At 37.5% G+C, this 25,035-nt stretch overlaps 1 protein-coding gene across 2 annotated transcripts in view; it reads left to right on the top strand.

The window, feature by feature from the left end:
- Nucleotides 1–24,763, top strand: part of RAD23B (RAD23 homolog B, nucleotide excision repair protein) — a 44,032-nt gene extending 19,269 nt beyond the window's left edge. For both annotated transcript variants that reach the window (XM_060014379.1, XM_060014380.1), the window contains exons 5-11: nucleotides 137–411; nucleotides 5,262–5,317; nucleotides 11,707–11,834; nucleotides 15,091–15,223; nucleotides 17,086–17,213; nucleotides 18,758–18,928; nucleotides 23,851–24,763. In XM_060014379.1, coding sequence (XP_059870362.1) covers nucleotides 137–411; nucleotides 5,262–5,317; nucleotides 11,707–11,834; nucleotides 15,091–15,223; nucleotides 17,086–17,213; nucleotides 18,758–18,928; nucleotides 23,851–23,964 — 1,005 coding nt within the window. In that variant the 3' untranslated portion in view covers nucleotides 23,965–24,763. The remainder of the gene's footprint in view (nucleotides 1–136; nucleotides 412–5,261; nucleotides 5,318–11,706; nucleotides 11,835–15,090; nucleotides 15,224–17,085; nucleotides 17,214–18,757; nucleotides 18,929–23,850) is intronic.
- Nucleotides 24,764–25,035: the final 272 nt, after the last annotated feature.

The following is a 25,035-nucleotide window of genomic DNA, read 5'->3' as shown; positions in this document are numbered from 1 at the left end:
ATCACTCATTATGTCACCTTACAAAATTATTTTCAAGTTACAAACTTGTATTAGTGTTATGTTTGTAGCATCCAGAGATCAGGTAATAATGCAGTGTTTTATCATAATGCATTATTTTGATTTGTAATGTGTTTAGCCCAAAGCAGTGACAACACCAGCACCAGCTACAACTCAGCAATCAAATTCTGCCACCACTACCACAGTTAGTTCCTCCACAGCACCAACTGTGGTTCAGGCCCCAACCCCTGCCCCCACTTTGGCTCCCGCTCCCGCTCCCACACCTGCATCTGTCACTCCAGCATCAACGACAGCGTCTTCTGAACCTGCACCTGCTAGTGCAACGAAACAAGAGAAACCTGCAGAAAAGCCAGCAGAAACACCAGTGGCTGCTAGCCCAACATCAACTGACAGGTAAGAACTGGATTCTAGGAAATTGTATAGGAATATGTTTATAACAGTGACTTACGAATGTATTTATTTTGATTATTGTTTTGATCAAACTAACTTTCTATCTACTATGTTAAACTTTTTCTAAACTTTGAACCCTGACTACAGCAGTATGCTTGTGTCTGTTCGGTAATCTGAATTTGTATACTCTGCATTGTTTTTTTTCTCCCAGGGTGAAGGGAAAGGGGTCAGTCATTATTCATTTTGTGTAGAAAAGTTAGGAAATACAAATGACCAAAAAGAAGAAGAATTATAAAATAATCTGACAGTATATTATAGCTTGACACATTATAAATAACTTGACATTTGTCCCCCAATCATTATTATATTTGACCTATATTCTTTGACTATTGTCACATCTATCATAAACATCCTTCCATGTCAGTAAATTTTTCCAGTTGCTACGTAGTATTGTGTTTGGGTCTAACATTTGTTAGGTCTTAACCTTAGAAAAGAAATTAACGTCTTTGGATTTTTCCTCATCTGCAAAATGTGGATGACAGCAGGACCTATCTCATAGAGTTGTTATAAGGATTAAATGAAATAAGTAAAAGATATGATATAGCACATGGCACACAGTATGTGCTGAGTAAGTATCTACATCTTTGTGAAGTTGTATAGAAATTTAAGTTTTTGCCTATGTAGATCTTTAGAACAGAAGAAAAAGTGCTGGGATATTTGGGGAGCAAAAAAAAGTTCTTGTGGGAAGTTGGCAGTTAGGATTATTGAGTAGTTTGTGACAAAGGTTTTTTTCCCCAATGATAAATAAAATAACCAAAACAATGCTTCAGTTCTCTTGGCTGGAAATCATACACGGGAATCTCTTCTTTATCTGAGAGCCTGAGTTGCTTTGTGTCCAGTATGTATTGGCACTGAAGCAAGCGGTTTGTATTTTGTGACTTTGGTGCAACTCAGGACCTCAGTGGCAGTAGCGTCCTGGAATCAGGACCAGTCACAATGGAAAACTATGCAGCATTTGGAAACACTGACATAGAAGGATGTCTGTGATAAATACAATGATGAGAAAGAATTTAGTCATGAATTCTTTCTCATCATCTTTCATTTTAGTGTTTTGTCTTTGAGTGCCGTTTCTTTGAGTCAGTCAGCCATGTTGGGAGGGGTTTGAGTCACCTGGTTTGTTGCTGCTTCGGGCCTCTTTTCAAGGATTTAATTCCCCAAGAGAACACAGGTTCAGGTAGTAAAATATTTTCCCTATGTCAGCCTGCTGTACTTTGCTTTAGGCATTCTGAAACACTGTTGCCTAATTTGGTACTTCTCCCATGTGCAGCTAGAATTGCATACAATCACCCTTAACTAGTGGGAGACAACCCAGAGTCGGCCTATGCTATTGCATCTAAAGGCTGTTACATCTTTTCTGTGTATGGGAGGGAACTTATAAATTTCACAAATTGGTTTTCCAAATCATTTAAACATTGTAAACTTAATTAAATATGTCTTGAGTTGGTACAGTATATCATATTTTCTTAATTGCTTTAAGCTCCTTTTAAAAAGCTCCATAGTGTAAGAATTCCCAAATTGATCAATCCATTTTAATGTGCTAATATCATCAATTCAAGTTTCTTTATTATCTCTATTCTTTTTATTTCTTCTTGGGGGTACAGTTTTATTCATCTGTTCTCAAGAGTCAGGATTATCTTTTCAGACCCATAGAGATTACATAAAGGAGTTGATGGTCAGAAAAGCAGACTCCAGAGTTGCCTACTTACTTGGGCTTTGTACACCAACCTTTTACTCTTTTTTTAAAAAATATAAATTTATTTATCTATTTATTTATTTTTGGCTGCTTTTGGCTCTTTGTTGCTGTGTGTGGCTTTCTCTAGTTGCGGTGAGCGGGGACTACTCTTTGTTGCAGCGTGTGAGCTTCTCATTGCGGTGGCTTCTGTTGTTGCGGAGCACAGGCTCTAGGCGTGTGGGCTTCAGTAGTTGTGGCACGTGGGCTCAGTAGTTGTGGCTCACGGGCTCTAGAGTGCAGACTCAGTAGTTGTGGCGCACGGGCTTAGTCGCCCAGTGGCATGTGGGATCTTCCCAGGCCAGGGCTCAAACCCATGTCCCCTGCATTGGCAGGCGGATTCTTATCCACTGTGCCACCAGGGAAGCCCAACCCTATACTCTTATTTCCCCAAACTATACACCTCAGAGAAGAATAGCACAGAAAGGGAAGGGAGGGAAGCTCAGAAAACCAGCTGCTTAAATGTGCCTTAGTTTCTTCATTTGTGCTATAAAACATTTAGTGTCTTATAAAGCACAGAACTCAGTGAGATAATTATCAGGAGATAACGCTGGTATGAATTTTGAGGAGTGTCAGAAAGTTTGTTTATCACCCTGGCCTGACATTTCATTATTAGGGACTTGTTTTTTTAGGTCAGTTTTGTTCTTTTAAAAACCACATATTGCAGTGCAAATTCCACTTGTTGATAATCTACATTAGAGAAACTGCACTTGTGCACAAGGACTGCATTGCTTGTAATTGAGGACAAATTGGAACCAACCTAAATATCCATTAGTAAGGGCATGACTCGACATGTTATTTGTATTAGAGAACTGTGCTATTCAAGTGTGGTAGTGAATAGACAACATCGGCATCACTGGGAGTTTGTTTGAAATTAATTGTTAGGCTCCACCCTAGACCTCTAAATAAGAATTTCTGGACGTGGGTCCTAGAAATCTGTATTTTAACAAGCTCTCCTGGTGAATTCTTGGGCTTCCTAAAGTTGGAGGAGCTCTGATATCCAATACTACAGGCCAGTTAAAGTATGCAGTGTATATGCATATTAAATAAATGTGGTTTCAAGGCTTTGTTATCAAGTGAAAATAGCAGATTGCATAACAGTATAGGCAATAACCACAAACCAAACAAAAGCCACATAACAACATTGCATATTTTCTGTGGGTGGCATATTAATGTGTAGAAAAACAGTAGCAGAGGGACAACACACTAACTGATAAAGTGGTTTCCTCTGCGGATGGGGAGGGGAGGAGTGTTGAGGCAGAATCAAGATTGAATGGTGGTTAAACGGTATCTCAGTCTTATCTGTAATGTTTAAAAAGAAATTTTAAAACAATGTGCAAAAATAGCACAAATTGTTCTATAAAAGAACAGTAACAAAGGGGTCTAATTCTACCAGATAGTAAAATGTATTATGCATGGTAATGATTACAATTTAGTATGGCTCTTAACTAGAAAGACTGCTTGGTGAAATAGTAGTCTAGAAACAGACCAAAATACATACAGGGACTTAATATAAGATAAAAATGTAATTGCAGACCACTGTGGGGAAAATGCTATTAGGATAAATGTCTAGCCTTCTGGAGGTAAAAAAAAGATGGATCACATCTTACACTCATAAAAATAAATTTTAGATGGATAGAGATTTAATGTAAAAGTGAAACCATAAACTAGAGGAGAGCATGGGAAAATAATCTTAACCCAAAAAAGTCATAAAAGGAATGATTAATACATTTGACTACAGAAAGAATTTAAAGGTTGGAAACCAAACAAAAAATGTCTTTATAGTTTGATTTGGTCAATTAAATGGAATACTATGCACCCCTGGGGAAAATTTAGGCAGTTGTAGTTCTGCTGACATGCAGTAATTGTTCAAACACACAACAACAAGACACAGGTCAGGTCTAAGGCAGGAGAATTTGTTTTCCTATATATATAGTATAGAGCTGTAGTATATAGTTCTTTTTGATATTTTGCCTTCTACATGTTAATTTTACTATCTAGTTGATGAAGATATGTTAAAAATTATACCAAAGTATTGTCTTAATCATAACAATCATGTTGAGTGTTATGATACCAGGCACTTTGCTGAGCACTTTACCAGCAGTAACCCTACCCACAGCACATAGGGATACATGGGTACCATTGTTGACCTCATTGTATTGGTGAAGAACTGACTGAGGCTTACAAAGTAATTTATGAATTCAAACTTAGGTATTTCCGTTACTCTTACTATGCTGTAGGGTTTTCTCAGAACTGAAGTCTACTGTGTTTTGTTTCTAAAATTGGGACAGAGGTATATGTGTGTATTGTGTTGTGTGTATGTTTTACTCCAAACTGCTAACTGCTGTCTTTACCACTTTTGTAAACCTCAATTTATTTTTCTTTGGCCTTCTCTTTATGGTCTTTCATTATTGTGTTTGTGTCTTCTTTGTTTTCTAGACTCATCTTCTGCAATTGCCTAACAAAACTTAGTCCTTCTAAACTGGCTTAAAACTTGGTTACAGCTTGGGTCTATCCTCCCTCTGCATCTTTTTGTTTATGCTGCGTTCCTTGACCTGAAGGCTTTCTTGCAGTTTCTGTGTTCAGAACTTAACTATAAGACCTAATGAAATTCTACTATGTAAAGACTTCCCAGGCCTTTCCAGCCTAATGCAGTTTCTGCATGTGCTGTTTATCATATACAGCTTTTGATATTTCTTTTACTGTGACTTGACTTATAGATTATTTAATTTTTCTTGTAAATTCTTTCACGGAATTAGTTGTATGTTATCTTTTTTGTATTCCTTCAATGGTAAGCTCTCTGTAAGGATGTTCTTTTATATCTTTGGACATTTTAAATGATGGATTTGCAGAACAGAATGAGTATTAAAATTGAAAATTCTTCCCATGCCGTAAATGTTATGGATAAAGCTTTGGGGTTTAATCTGGAAGCCTTTTTGAACACTGTAGGCAGACTTCTACATTCAATTAAAATCAAAGAATCTCTACAAATTGGATAGCTACTAAACTTTAAGGTAGATTTTACATACTTTCTGATACATGATTTTCTAAAAACATTTTACAGTACATCAGGTGATTCTTCTCGGTCAAACCTTTTTGAAGATGCAACAAGTGCACTTGGTAAGTATCTACATTGTAAATTACCTTGTAAGAGACAGGGAGGAGGTTTAAGTTTCATTTTTCTAGATCACGAAAATGTTCATTTTCATGGTTGCTTACAATCAAGTGGCTAAATGATTTAGATAATTCAGTTGATGTTACTGAAGACTTTTGTAAGTTAATGTATTATATATTGAATCCTTTAAATTGTATTGTTAGAGTTAAGCATACTTCTTGCCTTAAAGCAGATAGTTTTCCATTTTCCAAATGTGGGTTTTAAATGAGGTTTTAACAAAGTTTGATCTGTGTACAGGTTTATTACAAAGTATCTTTGAAATGAGTATAAGATGTTACTAAATCTGTCTCACATTTCATCTTTATTCACCTCCAGCCTTCATTCCACCTTGTAGCCTTATAGGTCCCCATCTGCATCTTGTTGCTTGTATTGTACTTGCAGTGAAAGTGCCTTTTTATCCCGACTTTCAGTTTTACCTGTTGAATAATGTCTTTCCATCCTTCCCTTCACATCTAATCTGTCAAAATCAATTTGGGGTTTTTTGCCCATTTTCCCACTGTAACTATACCTGGTACAGTGCCTGCTATAAGTACTCATTATTGGTCTGTTGGGTGGCAACCCCATTCCTTCCCTTTGGTACTCTTCTGTACTACATGAAATGGTAGGGAGGTAGAAGGCTGGGAACAGGTGGGAATGGCAGCTTCAGTAGAGTATGGGCTTCTGGATTCCTTGTTTAGCTGCTACAGCAGCAAGGTTCCAACAGCAGTAGTACCTCACAAGATATGGGATTGGCCCTCTGACCTAATTGAACTTGAACTCCATGGTGCCCTCATTGCCATGGAAAATGGCTGGCTGATTTCCCATAGCACATAGGGGCAAAATAGTTGTTTAATCAACTTAAGATCACCTGGATGTACCAAACCCACATTCCTATCTTTGAGAGACTGTTCTCTGGGATTACTCTGCTTCATATGAGTTAGTATCCAACAATCAGGAAAACAGAAATCACTCTATTTCAAACAGGAAAAGGCTTAATCTTAGGAGATTGTTACAGAGGTGCTGAAACAGCTCAAGATTACCCAGAGATGAGTAAAGGGCTCTGTACCCTCAGAGCTGAAACCAGCTAGCACGTGCCCCTGCTGCTGTCGGAGGCTGTGGCTGTTGCTGTTGCTGCTTCAGCTGGAATGCACTGATGCTGCTGGGCGGAAGCCCAGGAGTCCACAGCTCTAGCTGCTCCTGCTCTAGTCTCTGGTGGTGGTGTCTTACCTTTTACACCTTGCATCTCTTAGAACAGCAGTTCTCAACTGTATGGTCTCGAGACCCCTTTACTCTTTCATCTTTAATTTATCCAGTCTTTGTGTTGATACCTTGCTTCTTTAAATATTTCTTCTTTGACTTCTGTGACACCACTCTTTTCTTGAACCGTACCTCTGACTATTCCTTCTCAGGCTTTCTGGTTAATTCTTTCTATCTCACCTGGCTTTTAAATGTATGAGTTTTCTTTGGTTCTGCTCTAGGTCATAGTTCAAAGTTCAGACATGGGAATGGCAAATACCACCCATATACAGTTGACACTTGAACAACACAGGGGTTAGGGGCGCCAACCCCATGTAGTCAAAAATCCATCTATAACTTTACAGTCAGGCCTCTGTATCCACGGTTCTGCATCTGCAGAGTCAACCAACTATGGATCATGTAGTAGTGTACTAGGAATAGACTTAATCTGATTATTAGTGGATCTATGCAGTTCACACCCATATTGTCCAAGGGTTAACTGTACTACAAGCGTTCTCAAAATTAAAACTCTAGTACATATCTCCCTCTGACTTCCCAGACTCATTCTTTAAGCTGCCAGCTGGAAAACCTATAACCTCCACAAACTCCTTAGGTTCTAAATTTATTCATTTTTAATTCCCCCATCTGATTCTTCTCCTTTGTTCCCTTCTTGCTTGCATCATCTTCCACTCTCTACCAAAGTATTGGCATCAACCTTGACCCTCTGCCTCTCTTGGCCCAGTGAGGCCAGGAGTCCTATTGATCCTCCTTCCTAAAGTCTCCGGAATATTTGTTTCTACTGCCACTTAATTGCCTTGGTTCATGTCCTTACCTTACTGATGCTCTTCTGTTACCCTCTTTTAGCTGTTCTATTCTCTGCCACAGTGGAGTTTCTAAAAGGCAAATCTAAATGAGGTCATTGTTCCTTTCACAGCACCTCCTAACCTAGAAGATAAGTACAAGACTTTTTTTTTTTTAATATTTATTTATTTTTGGCTGTGTTGGGTCTTAGTTGCGGCATGTAGAATCTTTCATTGCGGCGTGCAGGCTCTTTGTTGCAGCGCGTGGGCTTCTCTCTAGTTGTGGTGCGTGAGATCAGTAGTTGCATCATGCGGGCTTAGTTGCCCTGCGGCCTGTGGGATCTTAGTTCCCCGACCAGGGATCGAACCCACATCCCCCAACCAGGGATCAAACCCACATCCCCAGGGATCAAACCCACATATACCTCTGTGTTGGAAGGCGGATTCTTAACCACCAGGGAAGTCCCCCAAAACTCATTCTTAATGACATCTTCTTCATCACTTCATCATTAGCTCTGTCTCATGTTGTTCATTGCCCCTAATTTTTCTAGGAGTCATTTCCCTCATACTTTCAGGATCTAAAGAGTATCAAACTTGAGTGTAGGCATTTCTTTTTGAGTTTTAATAACTTAGTCGACTAAGAAGTGTGATTTTAGGACGCATAGCATCAAGGAGAGGCATGGGAGCTCTGGAGTCTAGACAGCTTGTGTTTGTGTCTCTGCACCATGACTTAACAGCCGTTGATCAAATTGTTAATCTTTCTAAGCCTCAGCCTCATAATCTTTAAAAGGAAGGGAAAATAAACCTTTCTTATAGAGTTCCTATAAGAATTAAATGAGAAACACTACGTTAAAATAGTACAGTTATGGTTTATTATTGATAATATTTTCTGTTTCTGGGAACTAGATTACTGAAAGTGTATTGGCACCTGAGTGATTTGTGCTAGAATTGTATCAGTGGGTATTTTAAAAGATAAAAATAGCTTAAATACTTCATGGAATAGGTAGGGAAAAGTCATTACTCTAAACCAAGGTATCAAATGCTAAATTTGCTCAGTGATACTTAGTTTTTTAAGCTATGCTTTCGTAGTTACTAGATAACTTTATTGAAAATTTTGCCATCAACAAAGTAGAAAGGCAACTTATGGAATGGGAAAAAATATTTGCAAACCATGTATATAATAAGAGGTTAATATCCATGATATATAAAGAACTCATACAACTCAATAGCAAAAAAAAAAACCAAACCAATTTAAAATGGGCAAAGTACTTGAATAAACATTTCTGCAAAGAAGATATACAAAAGACCAACAAGTATATAAAAAGATGCTTAACATCACTAGTTGTTAGGAAAATGCAAATTAAAACCACAATGAGATACCACTTCGGGCCTGTTAAAATGGCCATCATCAAAAAGACGAGGTATAGCAAATGCTGGTGAGGATGTGGAAAAAGGGAACCCTTGTAAACCGTTGGTGGGATTGTAAATTGGTGCAGCTACTAACCACAGCATGGTGGTTCCTCAAAAATTAAAAATGGAACTACCATATGATCTAGCAGTTCCAGTTCTGGGAATCTATCTAAAGGAAATGAAAGCACTAACTTGAAAAAATACCCGCATCCCCATGTTCATAACAGCATTATTTACAATAGCCAAGACATGGAACAAACCTAAATGTCCATCGATGGATGAAGAAGCGGGGTTGTATATATGTATGTGTGTGTGTGTGTGTGTGTGTGTGTGTGTGTGTGTACACATAATGGGGTATTACTCAACCATAAAAAGTGAGGAGTTTCTGCCATTTGCAACAACATGGATGGACCTTGAAGGTATTATGCTAAGTGAAATAAGTCAGAAAGACAGCTCCTATAGGATCTCACTTATATGTAGACTCTTCAACAAAACAAATCATCAAACTCAAAGTGGTTTCCAGAGGCAGAGGATGGGGGATAGGAAGTTGGAAGAAGATGGTCAAAAGGTACAAACTTCCAGTTATAGGATAAATACTAGGGATGTAGTGTACAACATGATGACTAGGTAGCTAGCATTGCTGTATGGCATATAGGAAAGTTTTTGAGAGTAAATCCTGAGTTCTCGTCACAAGGAGAAAAAATTTTTTTCTTTTTTTTGTATCCATATGAGAAGATGGATGTTAGCTGAACCTGTTGTAATCATTTCACAATATACGTAAGTCAAGCCATCATGCCCTATGTCTTTCACTTATACAGTGATGTATGTCAATTATTTCTCAATGAAACTGGGTTGGGGGGGTAGATAGACCAGAGTTTTAGTGTAATACACTATATGAAATAAGAAAAAATTCTGCAGAAAAAAATCATTCAACTGATTTTGTCACCTGTATATCAGGGAAACAGTAAAGCAAAAATGGCATGGTCCCTAGCAAGGTTGAACCTGTGATGGGGGAAAGAAAATAGAGTGAAACATAAAATAAATTGCAAATCATGATAAATGATATTTTAAAAATTAATGGCTTCCATAAAGAAGAACAAAAGGCACTTATATTTAGGCTAGTCAGGCAGTACCTCTCTGAGACTGTAGCGTTTAAATTGAGAACTGGAGCATGTAAAGGAACAGACCATCAAAGAAGCCTGGTGTGTGTGAAGGTCCTGGGGCAGAAGCTGTGACTTGTGAAGCAAGAAATGGATTGTTTGGAGTGTGGCACATGCAGGGTTGTTGAGGTTGGGAGCCCAAAATGAGATTAGGTTTTCTTTCTTAAAAGCTCACTTTTGCAACTGGCTGAAGAATGGATTGTGGGCTTGGGGGCAGAAGAGGAAGCAGGGCATAATCTAGACCAGAGATTGTTGTGGACTGGTCTTGAGTTAAGGCAGGGAGAAAGAGGAAGCTTGATAGGTTTGGGGTATATTTTAGAGATAGGACCTACCAGGTATGCTAGTGGATTAGATGCAGAAGGAGGGGAAAGGGAATTCAAATCACCAAGGTTTCTGGTTCAAGCACTTGGATGGATAGAGGTGCTGCTAATTGAAGTGGAGAAGGCAGATGATAAATGGTGAGGCATGTTTGAGGGGGAATCTTTGAGATCCAAAGTCACATGCTGGTATTGGTTGTGGAGTGAGCAGAATGTGAGAAGTGGACACCGCGTGTACAGACAGCTATGGCTGTGAAGGGAGGAGAGCAGACGGATGGACCAATTCCTGAAAGAGAATTGGGATGCAGTCAAGGGAGGTGTGTTTTTGTTTTTAGGATGACATTCTAGGACATAGTTAACTGCTGATCAAGATAATTAGGTGGGCAGGAAAGGGTGGGAGATGGACAAGAAGTGTGGTAGCTTTAAGTTTAGTGGGAGAGAGTTGGCTTTCTTTAAATCAGAGTGTCGTCTGACATTTCCATGAAGAGTGAGTCAGAGTTGGAGAGATCCTGTGGGAAATGCCTTACAGGGATAATTGTACCAGTTTTATACGGTATGGGACATTCTAACTTTCTAGCTTCCAACCTCCTTTTCCCCTCTGCTTTGATAACGGAAGGTGTCCAAGGAAAACAACTTATTACAGCACAGTTGATTTTGTGAAGTGTCCCTGCTACTTGTTCTCAAAAATCAGTTCATCTGTCTCTTCTTCCAGTTTGCCTGCCCTGACTTGCTAATTCTTTTCTATGTTTGTGCTACACTTGCACTTGATATTTTTATTATGTGTATTAAACATACTGTATTTTCCATTGCTGCTCTGTACCACAACTTAGTGGTATAAAACAACAGGTTTATTATCTTATTATAGTACTGTAGGTTAGAAGTCTGGTATGGAGCTCACTGGGCTAAAATCAGAGCTGCATTCCTTTCTGGAGACTCTAGGGGAGAATTTGTTCTGTGTCCTTTCCAACTTCTAGAGGCTGACCACATACCTTGGCTCATATCCCTTTCCTCTGTCATCAAAGGTGGCAGCATAGCATCTCTGACCCTGCTTTTGTCCCTCTCTTCCTTACATCTATTTCTCCGACCCTCTCATCTGTTTCCCTCCTACTTTTAAGGAGCCTTAAGATTACATCGGACCCACCCAGGTAATCCAGGATGATTTCCCTATCTTAAAGTCACCTGATTAGCAACCTTAATTCCCTTTTGCCTTGTAACCTGACTTACTTAATAGTTTCCAGGGATGGGAGGGGGTGGATTATTCTACCTACCACATATATGTTGTAGTTGATAACTGTTACTCATCTTTGTATTCCTGGCACTGTAGTGCCTGAAACAGTGTATACGTATATGCACTCACATTACATGGAGATTGTTTATTTATTAAATTTTCTTTTTCTTTCCCCTTCTTCCACCCACACACACCTTTTTTTAGTGACAGGTCAGTCTTATGAGAATATGGTAACTGAGATCATGTCAATGGGCTACGAACGAGAGCAAGTAATTGCAGCCCTGAGAGCCAGTTTCAACAACCCTGACAGAGCAGTGGAGTATCTTTTAATGGTGAGAAACATTTTGCTTTCTTTGTTCTAGTTGTTTAAGAACAAAATCTCAAAGAAACAGAGATTTTAAAGGGATAGTAACAATTCAGAAGATAATAATGATGTATGCTAGATAATTTACATAACGCTTTTATTTTTCTTAGTATGTTAACATTTTGTGTTAATAAAATGTAACCTCTTCTAAAAGATTTTGATAGGATTTTCAATTAGAAAACAACGTGGCTAAATGGGTTGTAAAATTTGCTATCCACTTGGAGTAGTACCCTCAAAGGATGACAGCTGTGTGTTAGAGGGGTAGGGGTGGGGCAGATTTTAAATCTAATTGAATCCAACATTTTAGTAGCTTTTTTGCCTGCCAAGCATAATCCTGGATGTGCTATTTAGAGCAAAAGTTTCAAGTTGGAAGCCCAAGCCAAATTTTGTACTATGTGTAAATTTCTTAATTAGTTGCCAGCTTTTAAAAACTGGGAGATTTCACTTAAAAGTTCAGATAATCTGGTTTATCTGGACAACTCAGATCCCAGATTTAGGAAAAGTTTTAGGTTGTAGACTCTTTAATTCACTGTCTTCCTGTCCATTCCCTATTACCTGACAGCATCATGCATTTAATTTAATGTATGATATTATGACTGGTTCTGTTGGCATTTGAATTGTTAGCTTATTTATAGTCAGTAGCAGTCGAGGGAATTTTGAATAAATTATTGGGTTTTGTTTTCTACTAATGAAGGTTTTTGAGAAATAGATTGTTGTGGGCATGGACTGAAACCCGTGATATTTTATGACAATGAATGTCTGTTTTACAAATGTGACATGGGTCAAAAGCAAAGTGTAGAAGTTTGCAATAACATTGGATTAACTTTTTAGTCTTAACATTTTATTCTATAATTCTTTGGTGTGTTGGAATATTATCAAAAGTGTCAATTACCTTAAATATCATCTCAGATCCTAACTCTTTGGGGAATACCATCTACAAGTTTAATCCATTCCTTTGTTTCCAGTTGTACTTCTGTTAGAAACTCCTTTTGAGAGCGTAGTTTCAGGAGAGTCCCTGTCATGAGCAGATAACTGTGCTTCTCTACCACCAGTCATTTGCCTACTTATTTGCATGAGAGTCACAAAACCTTTTCTTAGCATATCATTTGAATTGTTTTTCCCATTGTCCTCTTGAGAGTCTTTAAAATGCTGGCAGTTCATTTAATTATCATTTTGTTTGAAATTGAGGAATCATACTGGATTGATAGTTACTGTGGATCTGTTTGTGGTTGCCGCTCATTCCTCCCCTCCCCCAAAAAATACATATTATGTTAAAATATTGCCTTTCCTTTCATAGAATGGCTCTAATTTATACCTGATTTGGAATTCTGCATAAATTTAATGATATCAAATATTTTGATCTAATAGATTTGAAATTTTGAGGTATAAAAAAATGGATCACTCTTCACAGTTGCTGCTATTTAGCATCAAATACAAATGAATAGATGAGAGATAAGTTCATGAAACAGTTTAAAGTTTTATATATATACTGTTTGTTTCATAGACTGGAAAAAAGGGGCTACCTTTAACTGTTACTAGTTTTTGACACTTCTGTGTAAGTGAGGGTGAGTGTATGGGAAAGGAGAAATAATGATCTAATAAAGGGCTAAATACTATGAGAATTTGAGGTAGATCTGTAGCAATGGTGATTAACTTTTTAGTTTAACAAATTTGTTTGAGAATTTGATGGAGGCTTTTGGATCCTCGGTCTATATAGTTTGTTAGCACTTGATAGCTCCTCATCTAAGGGTTTGAATTGGTGGATTGTGAAAAACATTTGTTTGCAATGCCTACAATAAACTTCTAATATAGGCAGCCATTATCCTGCTGTTTATTACCGTTCATTCTTCATATGTTTATGATTTTGGCTTCTGATTTACTGGGAAATGGAAGCAATTACTATTACCATCTCATATTCAAATACAATATTTTCTCCTTTATTCTCCTTCCAAAATCTATGAAGATTTCATAAAGACTTTAATAAGTTATATATGAGAAGTCTTATAAATCGTTTATCAAAATAGGGGTGTTCCAAAAATCTTAGTGCAGTTTTAAGTTATGATAACTTCAGAAGATAAATGCCACAAACTTAGAAAAAGCATTACCTAAATACTTAATTATTTAAGATTCTTTTATACCTATTTACTTTTTTTTTTTGGCTGCGCTATGCAGCTTGTGGGATCTTAGTTCCCTGACCAGGGATTGAACCCATGCCTTTGGCAGTGAAAGTGTGGAGTCCTAACCACTGAACCGCTAGGGAATTCCCTTTATTTTTTGTAATTTTTGAATAATCAATTTTAAGTTTTTGTATGTGATACATTTCTGGATGACGCTTTCTCAGAACCATGGATCAGTAGAGGACATCCTCCTCACTTGGCCGCTGTCATCACCTGCTCTGTCTCCATTAGACTCTTTTTCCAGTGATCACTTCACAACTGCCATGTGTGCATCAAAATCTCTTTGGATGATCTTAAGGCTAGGGTTAAAAATACAATCCTTTCTGTCATTGAGCTGGTGAAAGTTTCTGTGAGGTTCAAAAATCAATTAGAGTGATATATAACATAAAAGCCAGATATGTCTAATTTTAATAAGATTTGTGTTGATACTTTGAAAATTTAAATAATTAGCCTTATAATGTTAGACACCATTACTTCTATGTAAGTTTAGGGTCTTGCCCAATACTTTGGTGTTAGATGTTAACGTGTTGCTGGATAAACATTTCATGATTTATTTTTTTAATTGCAAAATTATTTACTTCATATCCTAGATGTACACTGTCTAGTAGGGTAGCTGTTGAGTACTATCAAGTACAAGTAGCTATTTAAATGTAAGAAAATTAAAAGTAAGTTAAAATTTTAAGTGTCTTAGTACCATTAGCCACATTTCAAGTTCTCAGTAGCTACTTGGGGCTAATGGGTATTTTATTGGACAGCATAGATATAGAGCTGTTCCGTCATCATGGAAAGTTCTGTTGGACAATGCTACTGTATATTATAGCAGTATGGGTTTATCTATACCACATTGAGGCCATTTCTAATCTGATTTAAATATGTGAAGATTTCAGATATGTCTTGATCCTTTACATTTAATTGAAGCAGACATCTGTTTGATGCTTTTAGAAATTAGACAAGGATATTAAATAGATTCATAAGTCTCTTACTCTGTGTAATATTTAACTAACTTTGAATGATGAGCTATGTTAAAGCTTGGAAATTGTGTTATAGGGAATTCCCGGAGATAGAGAAAGTCAGGCTGTGGTTGACCCCCCTCCAGCAGCGAGTACTGGGGCTCCTCAGTCTTCAGTGGCTGCAGCAGCAGCAACTACGACAGCAACGACTACGACAACAAGTTCTGGAGGTAAAGTGGAATCTTTCAATGGGGAGGAAATGGTCCTGAATCTTTAGTAAAAAATAATTTAATCTAAAATACTTTTGAGATGAGGTTCATTCCCAGAGCATCTCAGTAACTCTTAAATTCTCTATTCAGTGTTAGAGAAGGGCCCAAAAGAAATTATAAAAGATATTCTCATTTATATTAAACATCATTACTACAGTTTTGGTAAAGGGCATATTCTGTTTAGCTTATTCTAAGGAAGAGATGCTTTCCAGTTTGCATTTAGTGTTATATTCTGAAGCCGTTTGGAACGGTTTGCTCACCTTGTCTCTTTCTCTCCCAGTAAATGTCTTCAAAGCCAGTAGGATCTTAATGGTTATTATAGAACCAAGGAAATAAAACCTGGGAGGTTTAATATCTTGAATCTAGAGGTGAAAGCAGAGCTTGAATTCAGGTGTCTTTACAGCACCCGCTCTTCCATTGGCAAAGGTTTGACTAGAAAGCAAAGCCTGGAGCCCGTGGTAGTCCTAGGAATTATTTAATGCTCTCTTTCATTATTTCTTTGTAAAATTGATAAAGTAATTCAAACTGTTACTTTTATTTTATTTTATTATTTTATTTTATTTTTTTATTTTATTTTATTTTTTTTGCGGTACGCGGGCCTCTCCCTGTTGTGGCCTCCCGCTATTGTGGCCTCTCGCGTTGCGGAGCACAGGCTCCGGACGCGCAGGCCCAGCGGCCATGGCCCACAGGCCCACGGGCCCAGCCGCTCCGCGGCATGCGGGATCCCCCCAGACCGGGGCACGAACCCGTGTCCCCTGCATCGGCAGGCGGACCCTCAATCACTGCGCCACCAGGGAAGCCCCCAAACTGTTACTTTTGAAGAGACCATTCTTTTATGTATTTCCTAGCTCTAATTGTGGCAGTCATCTCTGGTTGACAGAAATCCCTAAGCACTTTGTGTGCAGTCTCCCGGAGGATAGGCTCTCATTTCCTGAGATTCAGCATGGAAATAGAAGAGGAGGCCACAGCTTTGGTTCAGATTTGGGGTGCTGTCCCATTCAGTGGCAGTTATTGGGTAACTTAGTTTCTGAGTCTTGTTTTCTTCTTCTGTAAAACTGGTGTTACACAAAGAAGAATAAATAACCATATGATGTGGCCTTTTTCTTTTTTTTTTTTTCCTTGGCGGTACGCAGGCCTCTCACTGCTGTGGCCTCTCCCATTGCGGAGCACAGGTTCCGGACGCGCAGGCCCAGTGGCCATGGCCCCCGGGCCCAGCCACTCCGCAGCATGCGGGATCTCCCGGAACCAGGGCACGAACCCGCGTCCCCTGCATCGGCAGGTGGACTCTCAACCACGGCGCCACCAGGGGAGCCCGATGTGGCCATTTTTAATTTGAATGATTGTCTTGAATAATTTAGATGACAGTGTACATCTAAAAAATTCTCATTACTCTTAGTAACCTCAAAAGCATAATTCTTTTGAATGCAATTAAAGTAGGTAAGTTTTTTGCGTTTCTTAATCCTGGTATATATTTTTCTTAGGAACTTTTGAGCATCAAGAACAACTTTTAATACTTTTTATTTTGATAGAGTGCACGAAGGGCACAAGTTCTCCGTGTTACTTGATAATATTGAGTGCCCAGGGCAATTGTAGGAAAACTTTGTTTTTTTAGTGTTCTGTACTCTCTACCTTAGCTAATAGGAATAATTTCTGCAGTATGAGACTTGCGAGCTGGTGCAGTTTGAAGATGTTTTCATTATTTACTTCATTTTATATACATCTGAGAATTCAAATCATATTTTTTCTTGACAGTGTTTGCTGTCTAGATTATGTTTGTATATGTAATTGCTATTTTTGTTTAAAAATGTTCATGTGTATTTTAGGACACCCTCTTGAATTTTTACGGAATCAGCCTCAGTTTCAACAGATGAGACAAATTATTCAACAGAATCCTTCCCTGCTTCCAGCATTGCTACAACAGATAGGTCGAGAAAATCCTCAGTTACTGCAGGTGACTATTTAATCAGTTAATTTCCAAAAATGGGTTTAGAGTATATCACATTTTGTAGAAGTCCATGAGCACCCCTTCTCCTTCACCAAGTCTATAAACTGTTCTTCTAAGCTGCACTTAGTAGAACATGCTATAGATAGATGTACTGATAAAACGAGAATTGGGGGTGGGGATTGGGTTAGATATTTGTTTGGGAAACACTTTATTAAAGAATCTGAGAAACTCTAGCAAAAAGAAATGTTTAACTGTCTAGGTCTCTCTTTCCCAAGCTTATTACTAGTGGCGCACTACCTCATAGAAAACATACCTGTGGGCTTATTTTATTTTATTTTTATTTATTTATTTTTTTTGTGGTACGCGGGCCTCTCACTGTTGCGGCGTCTCCCGTTGCGGAGCACAGGCTCAGCGGCCATGGTTCATGGGCCTAGCCACTCCGCGGCATGTGGGATCTTCCCAGACGGGGGCACGAACCCGTGTTCCATGCATTGGCAGGCGGACTCTCAACTACTGAGCCACCAGGGAAGCCCTGTGGGCTTATTTTAATGCTCAGGTCATGAAATATTTGAGTTTTGTATAGCAGCAGTCCCCAACCTTTTTGACACCAGGGACTGGTTTCGTGGAAGACAATTTTTCCATGGACCAGGGTCGGGGGATGATGGTTTCGGGATGATTCAAGCACATTACATTTATTGTGCACTTTATTTCTCTTATTATTACATTGTAATATATAATGAAATAATTCTACAACTCATCATAATGCAGAATCAGTGGGAGCCCTGAGCTTGTTTTCACTTGCCACTCACTGATAGGGTTTTGATATGAGTCTGCAAGCAGTTGATTTATTATGGTCTGTGCAGTCAAACCTCTCTGCTAATGATAATCTGTATTTGCAGCTGCTCCCCAGCGCTAGCATCACCACCTCAGCTCCACCTCAGATCATCAGGCATTAGATTCTCATAAGGAGCACGCAGTTCATAGTAGGGTTTGCGCTCCTATGAGAATCGAATGCCTCTGCTGATCTGACAGGCGGAGCTCAGGCGGTAATGGGGGGCAATGGGGAGCGGCTGTAAATACAGTTAAAGCTTGGCTCGCTTGCCCGCCACCCGCTTGCTCGCTCACCTCCTGCTGTGCAGCCCAGTTCCCAACAGGCCACAGACCAGTACCGGTCCATGGCCCGGGGATCACGGACCCCTGTTATAGCATTCTACTGCCTACTAGTGTGGAGGATAAAATATATATATATATATATAACTTCTATTTTTTCTTATACATCAAGTAGTTTTTTAACAATGACGGGGGTGGTGGGAGTGTTTATGAAAGAGAATTTGGATTCTTTTAATTCTTCACTGTTTACCTCAGAAATACGAAGTTTCTTTAATGTACAAGAAATCATATCCTTCCAAAGACTGAATAATCCAGAATCATTCTAAAATAATGCAGTTGCAAAGTTATAACTTTCTCTCTTATTTGTATTAGAATTCTTATTTTCCTGAAGATACTTTATATCAATGTCTTGTTTTTCTCTGTCCTTCAAATCACTGCAGCAAATTAGCCAACATCAGGAGCATTTTATTCAGATGTTAAATGAACCAGTTCAAGAAGCTGGTGGTCAAGGAGGAGGCAGTGGAGGTGGCAGTGGAGGAATTGCAGAAGCTGGAAGTGGTCATATGAACTACATTCAAGTAACGCCTCAGGAAAAAGAAGCTATAGAAAGGGTGAGTTTCAGTAAAACTTAGAAATTCAGTTCCTAGTCACACTAGCCACATTGCAGGTGCTCAGTAGTCACATGGGATTAGTGGCTCCTGCACTGGATAGCCCAGATATAGAGTATTTCCATCACAGTAGATAGCTCTTACTGGACAGAGCCAAATAGAGCATTACTAACCTAGGGACTGCAGTGGAGACAGTCTCTTCTCAGCCCTGCTCTCTATTGTGTTCTTTGTGAAGCCAAGGGACTAGCACTGAATACCAGTCTAGCATGAAATAGTTATCAATATATCAAGAAACTAAAATTTTCATTCATGTTTTAGAAAAATGATCTTAAAGTATATGCCCAATTCAAGATTATCCATTTTTAATTTATATTTAAAATTTTATTTCACTGTTGTCTCTAAAATGTAAATAGATATGTATATGAATATTTTCATAAAATACATGTGTAGTAAACATCAGAACCTGGTATCCTGATTCTCTTTTCATCCTATGTCTGCCCATACATGTGTCACTGCAGTAACCTAGTTTTTATGATACTGTGACTAGTCATTCATTTTTCTCTAGGCCCCATTGTTAACATTTGTAAATAGGAAATCATAGTACTTGCCCTGTCTTATCCTACAAAGTGTTTTGAGATGGAAATCAGAGAAAGTGCATTTTAACTTAATACTTAGAAAATCATTGGAACTATAATTAGTCTTTGTTTATGACAAACATATCAAGTGTTCAGGTTTGTAACTATGTATTTCAAAAAAGATACTTTATATATTGCAGTGTTATTTTTTCCCCCTCAAATAAATAGAAGTGAAAATAGACAATTGCCTCACTTGTTCTAGAGCAACTTTTTTTTGAGGTTACAGTTATCAAATCTTGATTTCTGTGTTGGAGAAATTTTTTCTTTTGTTGCTTGTGCTTTTGGTGTCATAAAAGAGAACATTGCCTAACCCAAGGTCAGAAGATTTAAGCCTCTATTTTGTCCAAAGAGTTTTATAACTTTATTACATTTATGTAATGTAAAATGCCTATAATCCATTTCGAGTTGCTTTTTGTTTACGGTGTGAGGTGTAGGAGCCTAGCTTCATTTCCTTTGCCTGTGTATATCCAGTTGCCCCAGCACCATTTATTGAAAATACTGTTCTTTCCCCATTAAATTGTCTTGGCATCCTTGTTGAAAATATGTTGACCATAAATGTGAGGGTTTATTTCTGGGCTTTCAGTTCTGTTCTGATCTATATGTTTATCCTTATGCCAGTCCTTCATTGTCTTGATTGCTCTGGCTTTGTAAGTTTTGAAATCTGGAAGTGTGAGAGCTCCATATTTGTTCTTCTTTCCCAAGATTGTTTCGGCTCTGTGGTTCCCTTGCAATTTCATATCAATTTTAGGATTAGCTTGTCTAATTTCTGCAAAAAGAAAACTGGCTAGAATTTTGATAGATACTGTGTTTTTTTCTGTAGATCAATTTGGGGAGTATTGCCATGTTGGCAATATTAAGTTTTTACCAAGCCGTGAACACAGAATGGGATGTCTTTCCATATTGAATTTCCATAATTTCTTTCAGAAATTTCTTTAGTCTTCAGTTTGCTAAATTTATTTCTAAGTATTTTTATTCTTTATGATGCTGTTATAAAGAGAGTTGTTTTTCTTAATTTCATTTTTGGATTGTTCATTGCTAGTTATATAGAAATACAATTTAATTTTGTGTATCTTGCAACCTTTCTGAACTCATTTATTCTGATAATTTGTGTGTGTGTTCCTAAGGATTTCTATATGTAAGATATCATTTGCAGGTAGACGTAGTTTTACTTCTTTTTCAATCTGGATGTCCTTTATTATTAATATGTACATATTTTATATATATATAAATATATATATATATATTTGCTTAATTGTTCTATCTAGAGCCGCCTCTGTATAGTTGAATAGCAGTGGTGAGAGCCAACATCTTTTATCTTGTTCCAGATCTTAGAGGAAAATAAAACATTTAGTCTTTCACCATTAAGTTTGATGTTAGCTGTGCATTTCATTAGATTCCTTTTATCAGGTTGAAGAAGTTCTATTCCTAGTGTGTTGGATGTTTTTATCACAAAGGGTGTGGGATTTTGTCAAATTGTGTGTTGATTGAGATGGTTGTGTGGTTGTGTCCCTTTTTCTGTTAATATGCCTTATTACGCTGATTGATTTTTTTGTATGTTGGCCTAACCTTGCATTCCTGGGGTGTTGCTGGAATTGGCCTGCTAGTATTTTGTTGAGGATTTCTGCATCTGTATTCATAAGGAATATTGGTCTGTAGTTTTCTTGTGATGTCTTTGTCTGGTTTTGGTATCAGAGTAATATTGGCCTTACAGAATGAGTTCCCTCCTCGTCTGTTGTTTGGAAGAGTTTATGAAGAATTGGTGTTAATTTTTCTTTAAACGGCTGGTAGAATTCACCAGTGTAGTTATCTGGGCCTGGCTTTTGGGGAAGTTTTGTGACTACTAATTCAATCTCTTTGTTTGTCATAGGGCTATTCAGATTTTTCCTTTTTTTCTTGAGTCAATTGGGGTGGTTTTTATCTTTCTAGGAATTTGTCTATTTCATATATGTTATCTAGTTTGTTGGCATACAACAACTTAGTTGTTCTCAGTATTCCCTGATAGTAGTTTTTATTTCTATAAAAAGTGGTAATGTTCCAACATTTATTTTTGATTTTAGTCATTTGAATCCTCAGATTTCTTTTTTTTTCCCTGTCAGTTTAGGTAAAGGTTTGTCAGTGTTGTTGATTTAAAGAAAAAAAGTGAGAATTTTTGGTTTTGTTGATTCTGTGTTTTTTCTAGTGTCTATTTTATCTCCTTCTGCTTGCCTTGGATTTAGTTTTCTCTTTTTTTTCCTAGTTTCTTAAGGTTGAAGCTTAGATTATTGATTTTATATCTGTCTTAATACATAGGCATACCTCTTTTTATTGTACTTTGTTGCATTTTGCAGTTAATTGCATTTTTTATAAATTGAAGGTTTGTGGCAACCCTGTGCTGTCAGATGATGGTTAGCATCTTTCGGCAATGAAGCATTTTTTAATTAAAGTATGTACATTGTTTTTTTTAGACATGATGCTGCTGCACACTTAATAGACTACAGTATAGTGTAAACGTAACTTTCATATGCATTGGGAAACCAAAAATTCGTGTGACCCGCTTCATTGCGATATTCGCTTTATAGCAGTGGTCTGTAACCGAACCTGCAGTATCTCTGAGGTATGCCTGTAGATATTTATAGCTAGAAGGTTTCCTCCAAGCACTGCTATAGCAGCATCCCATAAGTTTTAGTGTGTTGTGGTTTTATTTTCATTCATCTCAAACTATTTTCTATTTTCTTCTGTCATTTTTTTCTTTGATCTGTAGGTTATTTAGGATTGTATCAGTTTCTACATTTATGAATTTTCCAAATTTCCTTCTATTGTTGATTTCTAAGTTCATTCCATCGTGGTCAGATAACATAATTTGTATAATTTTAATCCTTTTAAATGTATTGGGGCTTGTTTTATGGTTTAACATGGTCTTTATGGAGAATGTTCTGTGTATTCTTGAGAAGGATGTATAATTTGCTGTTGTTAAGTGTTCTCTAAATGTCTGTTAGGTCTGGTTGGTTTATAGTATTTTTCAAGTCTTCTATATCCTTGTCAGTCTTCTGCCTTCTCGTATGCATTATAGAACATGGGGATATTAAAGTCTCCAACTATTGTTGAATTGGTTATTTCTCCCTTCAAGTCTGTCAGTTTTTGATTCATGTATTTGGGGGCTCTGTTGTTCTCTATGTTTATAATGAAGTCTTTCTGATTGTTTTATCATCATAAAATGTCCTTTGTTTCAGTACCAATTTTAATCTTAAAGTCTGTTTTGTCTGATATTAACATAGCCACTTCAGCTCTCTTTTTGTAACTGTTTGCATGGTGTATATCTTTTTCCATCCTTTTACTTTCAGCATATTTGTGTCTTTGAATCTAAAGTGTGTGTCTTGTAGAAGCAATATAGTTGGATCGTGCCCTATCTACCTTTTACTTCAGCTAGCCCAGCTTTAATCTGGACAAGACCTAGGTAACAAAATCATTTTTGAGTTTCTTCTCCTTTCATGGATGAATATAATCATGCTGAATCGGGACTTTTGCCCAGTTTTTAGAAGTCATTTCTTGATATAGTCTAATGCAAGACGATTGAGACAGTTGAGGAAGGGGGTTCATAAATAACATTTGGCTGACATAATAACATTTGGCTGTACCTAGGGAATTAGACAGTTGACCTGAGTGTTTAAAGGCTTTTAATAGCAGCAATTACTGAGTTACAAGTGGTTTTTAATAGACTAGGAAGACAAAAATTAAATGGGTCGTATCACCATTTAAAATGCTATAAAAATTAAGCAAATAAAAATCAAACACCATATGTCTTGATTTCAAAAATATATCATATAATATTACTAATAATTGACCACCCATTTTTGTAGTATGAAGTGTTTCATAAGGCAAGGAGGTTGAGTAATATATGACCCTAATGAAAGATGTGGCTCTCTTTACAAATAATTAGCAACCTCTGGTTGCTCTCATCCATAGCTTCACCACTTATGTACTAAAAGCCATTTGATTTACAGATTTCTGTAAAGTCATTTATTTTTAAACCACCACAGAAGCTAATTTCTAGTGTTAATGCCAATGAGTGTTATCAAAGTATCTGTTAGCCTAATAGCTTTAACTAGGAACAAAGAATTTGTAGGTGGTTACAGGAAAGGGCCTGGGTTCTGTCTACCCCCTTGAATTGGACAATGACTCCATATTCAGATAGGGGTGAATTCATGTAAAATTCTCAAGCTTCTTTGTGTCCTTTATAGTATGTTTTCAAGTGATGATCTGTCAGTAGTGCTATGCTGGACTCCATAATATGTTTTCTTTCTTTTCTTCCAGTTAAAGGCATTAGGATTTCCTGAAGGACTTGTGATACAAGCATATTTTGCTTGTGAGAAGAATGAGAACTTGGCTGCCAATTTTCTTCTACAGCAAAACTTTGATGAAGATTGAAAGGGACTTTTTTTTATCTCACACTTCACACCAGTGCATTACACTAACTTTGTTCACTGGATTGTCTGGGATGACTTGGGCTCATATCCACAATACTTGGTATAAGGTAGTAGATTCTTGGGGGTGGGGAGGGGGGTCTAGGATACAGGGCAGGGATAAATACCGTGCATGTCTGCTTCAGTTAGCAGGTGCCGCAGATCCACACAGCGTGTAAAATATTATACAACCAAAAGTCAGCTTTTGCAGGTCTTTATTTCCTCTATAAAACAGTAGGTAACTTTTCCTAGGTTTCACTCTTTTTAGTGTACTAGATACAGAAATTTAGTGTAATGCCCTGCTTTATATTTCTTTGACTTAACAGTGGTTTCAGAAAGAATCTTTGCTACCTAGAATCTACAGTCCCTGTTTTATGGCAACACTGGATAATGGCTTTGTGAAATTAAAAAAAAAAAAAAAAATTGGAGCAACTGTAAACAGAAATGCCAAATTATTGATGGTTATTGTTGCTGCTTCAAATAAGTATAAAATTAATGTGTAAGAAAGCCCATTCTTTCATGATAAATACTTGGGGTTGAGGGGGGAGAGGGGGGAATCTTTTCTTAAAATGAAAATAATTACTGCTATTTTAAATTTCTTGATCATTGAATGTGAGACCCTTATAACATGATTTGAGAAGCTGTACAAGTATAGGCAGAGTTATTTCCCTGTTTACATTTTTTGGGTTTGTTTTGGGGGGGAAATTGGTAGGTGTCTAATTACTGTTTACTTCATTGTTATATTGCAGTAAAAAGTTTTAAAACCACAGTTGCATGTTTGCTTTTGATGTATCCCGTTGTGGAATTAGCACTTTGGGGCCAATGGAGAAATGCAGCATTCACTATCCCTGTCTTCCCCTTCCCTCAGCAGAAATGTGTTTGTCAGCAAGTCATGAATTCCAACTGCTGCCTTTTTTAAAACCCACAAAATGCTGATTCAGTTCAAAATTAATGCAAATGTCTCAAAACTGGGTTTCTGATCTTTGTAAATGTTTTTCCTTATTAGATAAGAATGTATGACCATTAAAGTCATTTA

Source organism: Delphinus delphis, chromosome 6 (assembly GCF_949987515.2).
Source record: "Delphinus delphis chromosome 6, mDelDel1.2, whole genome shotgun sequence".
Taxonomy (NCBI): domain Eukaryota; kingdom Metazoa; phylum Chordata; class Mammalia; order Artiodactyla; family Delphinidae; genus Delphinus; species Delphinus delphis.
The sequence above is the reverse complement of the archived record's forward strand: the minus strand, read 5'-3'. Positions and strand labels throughout refer to the sequence as shown.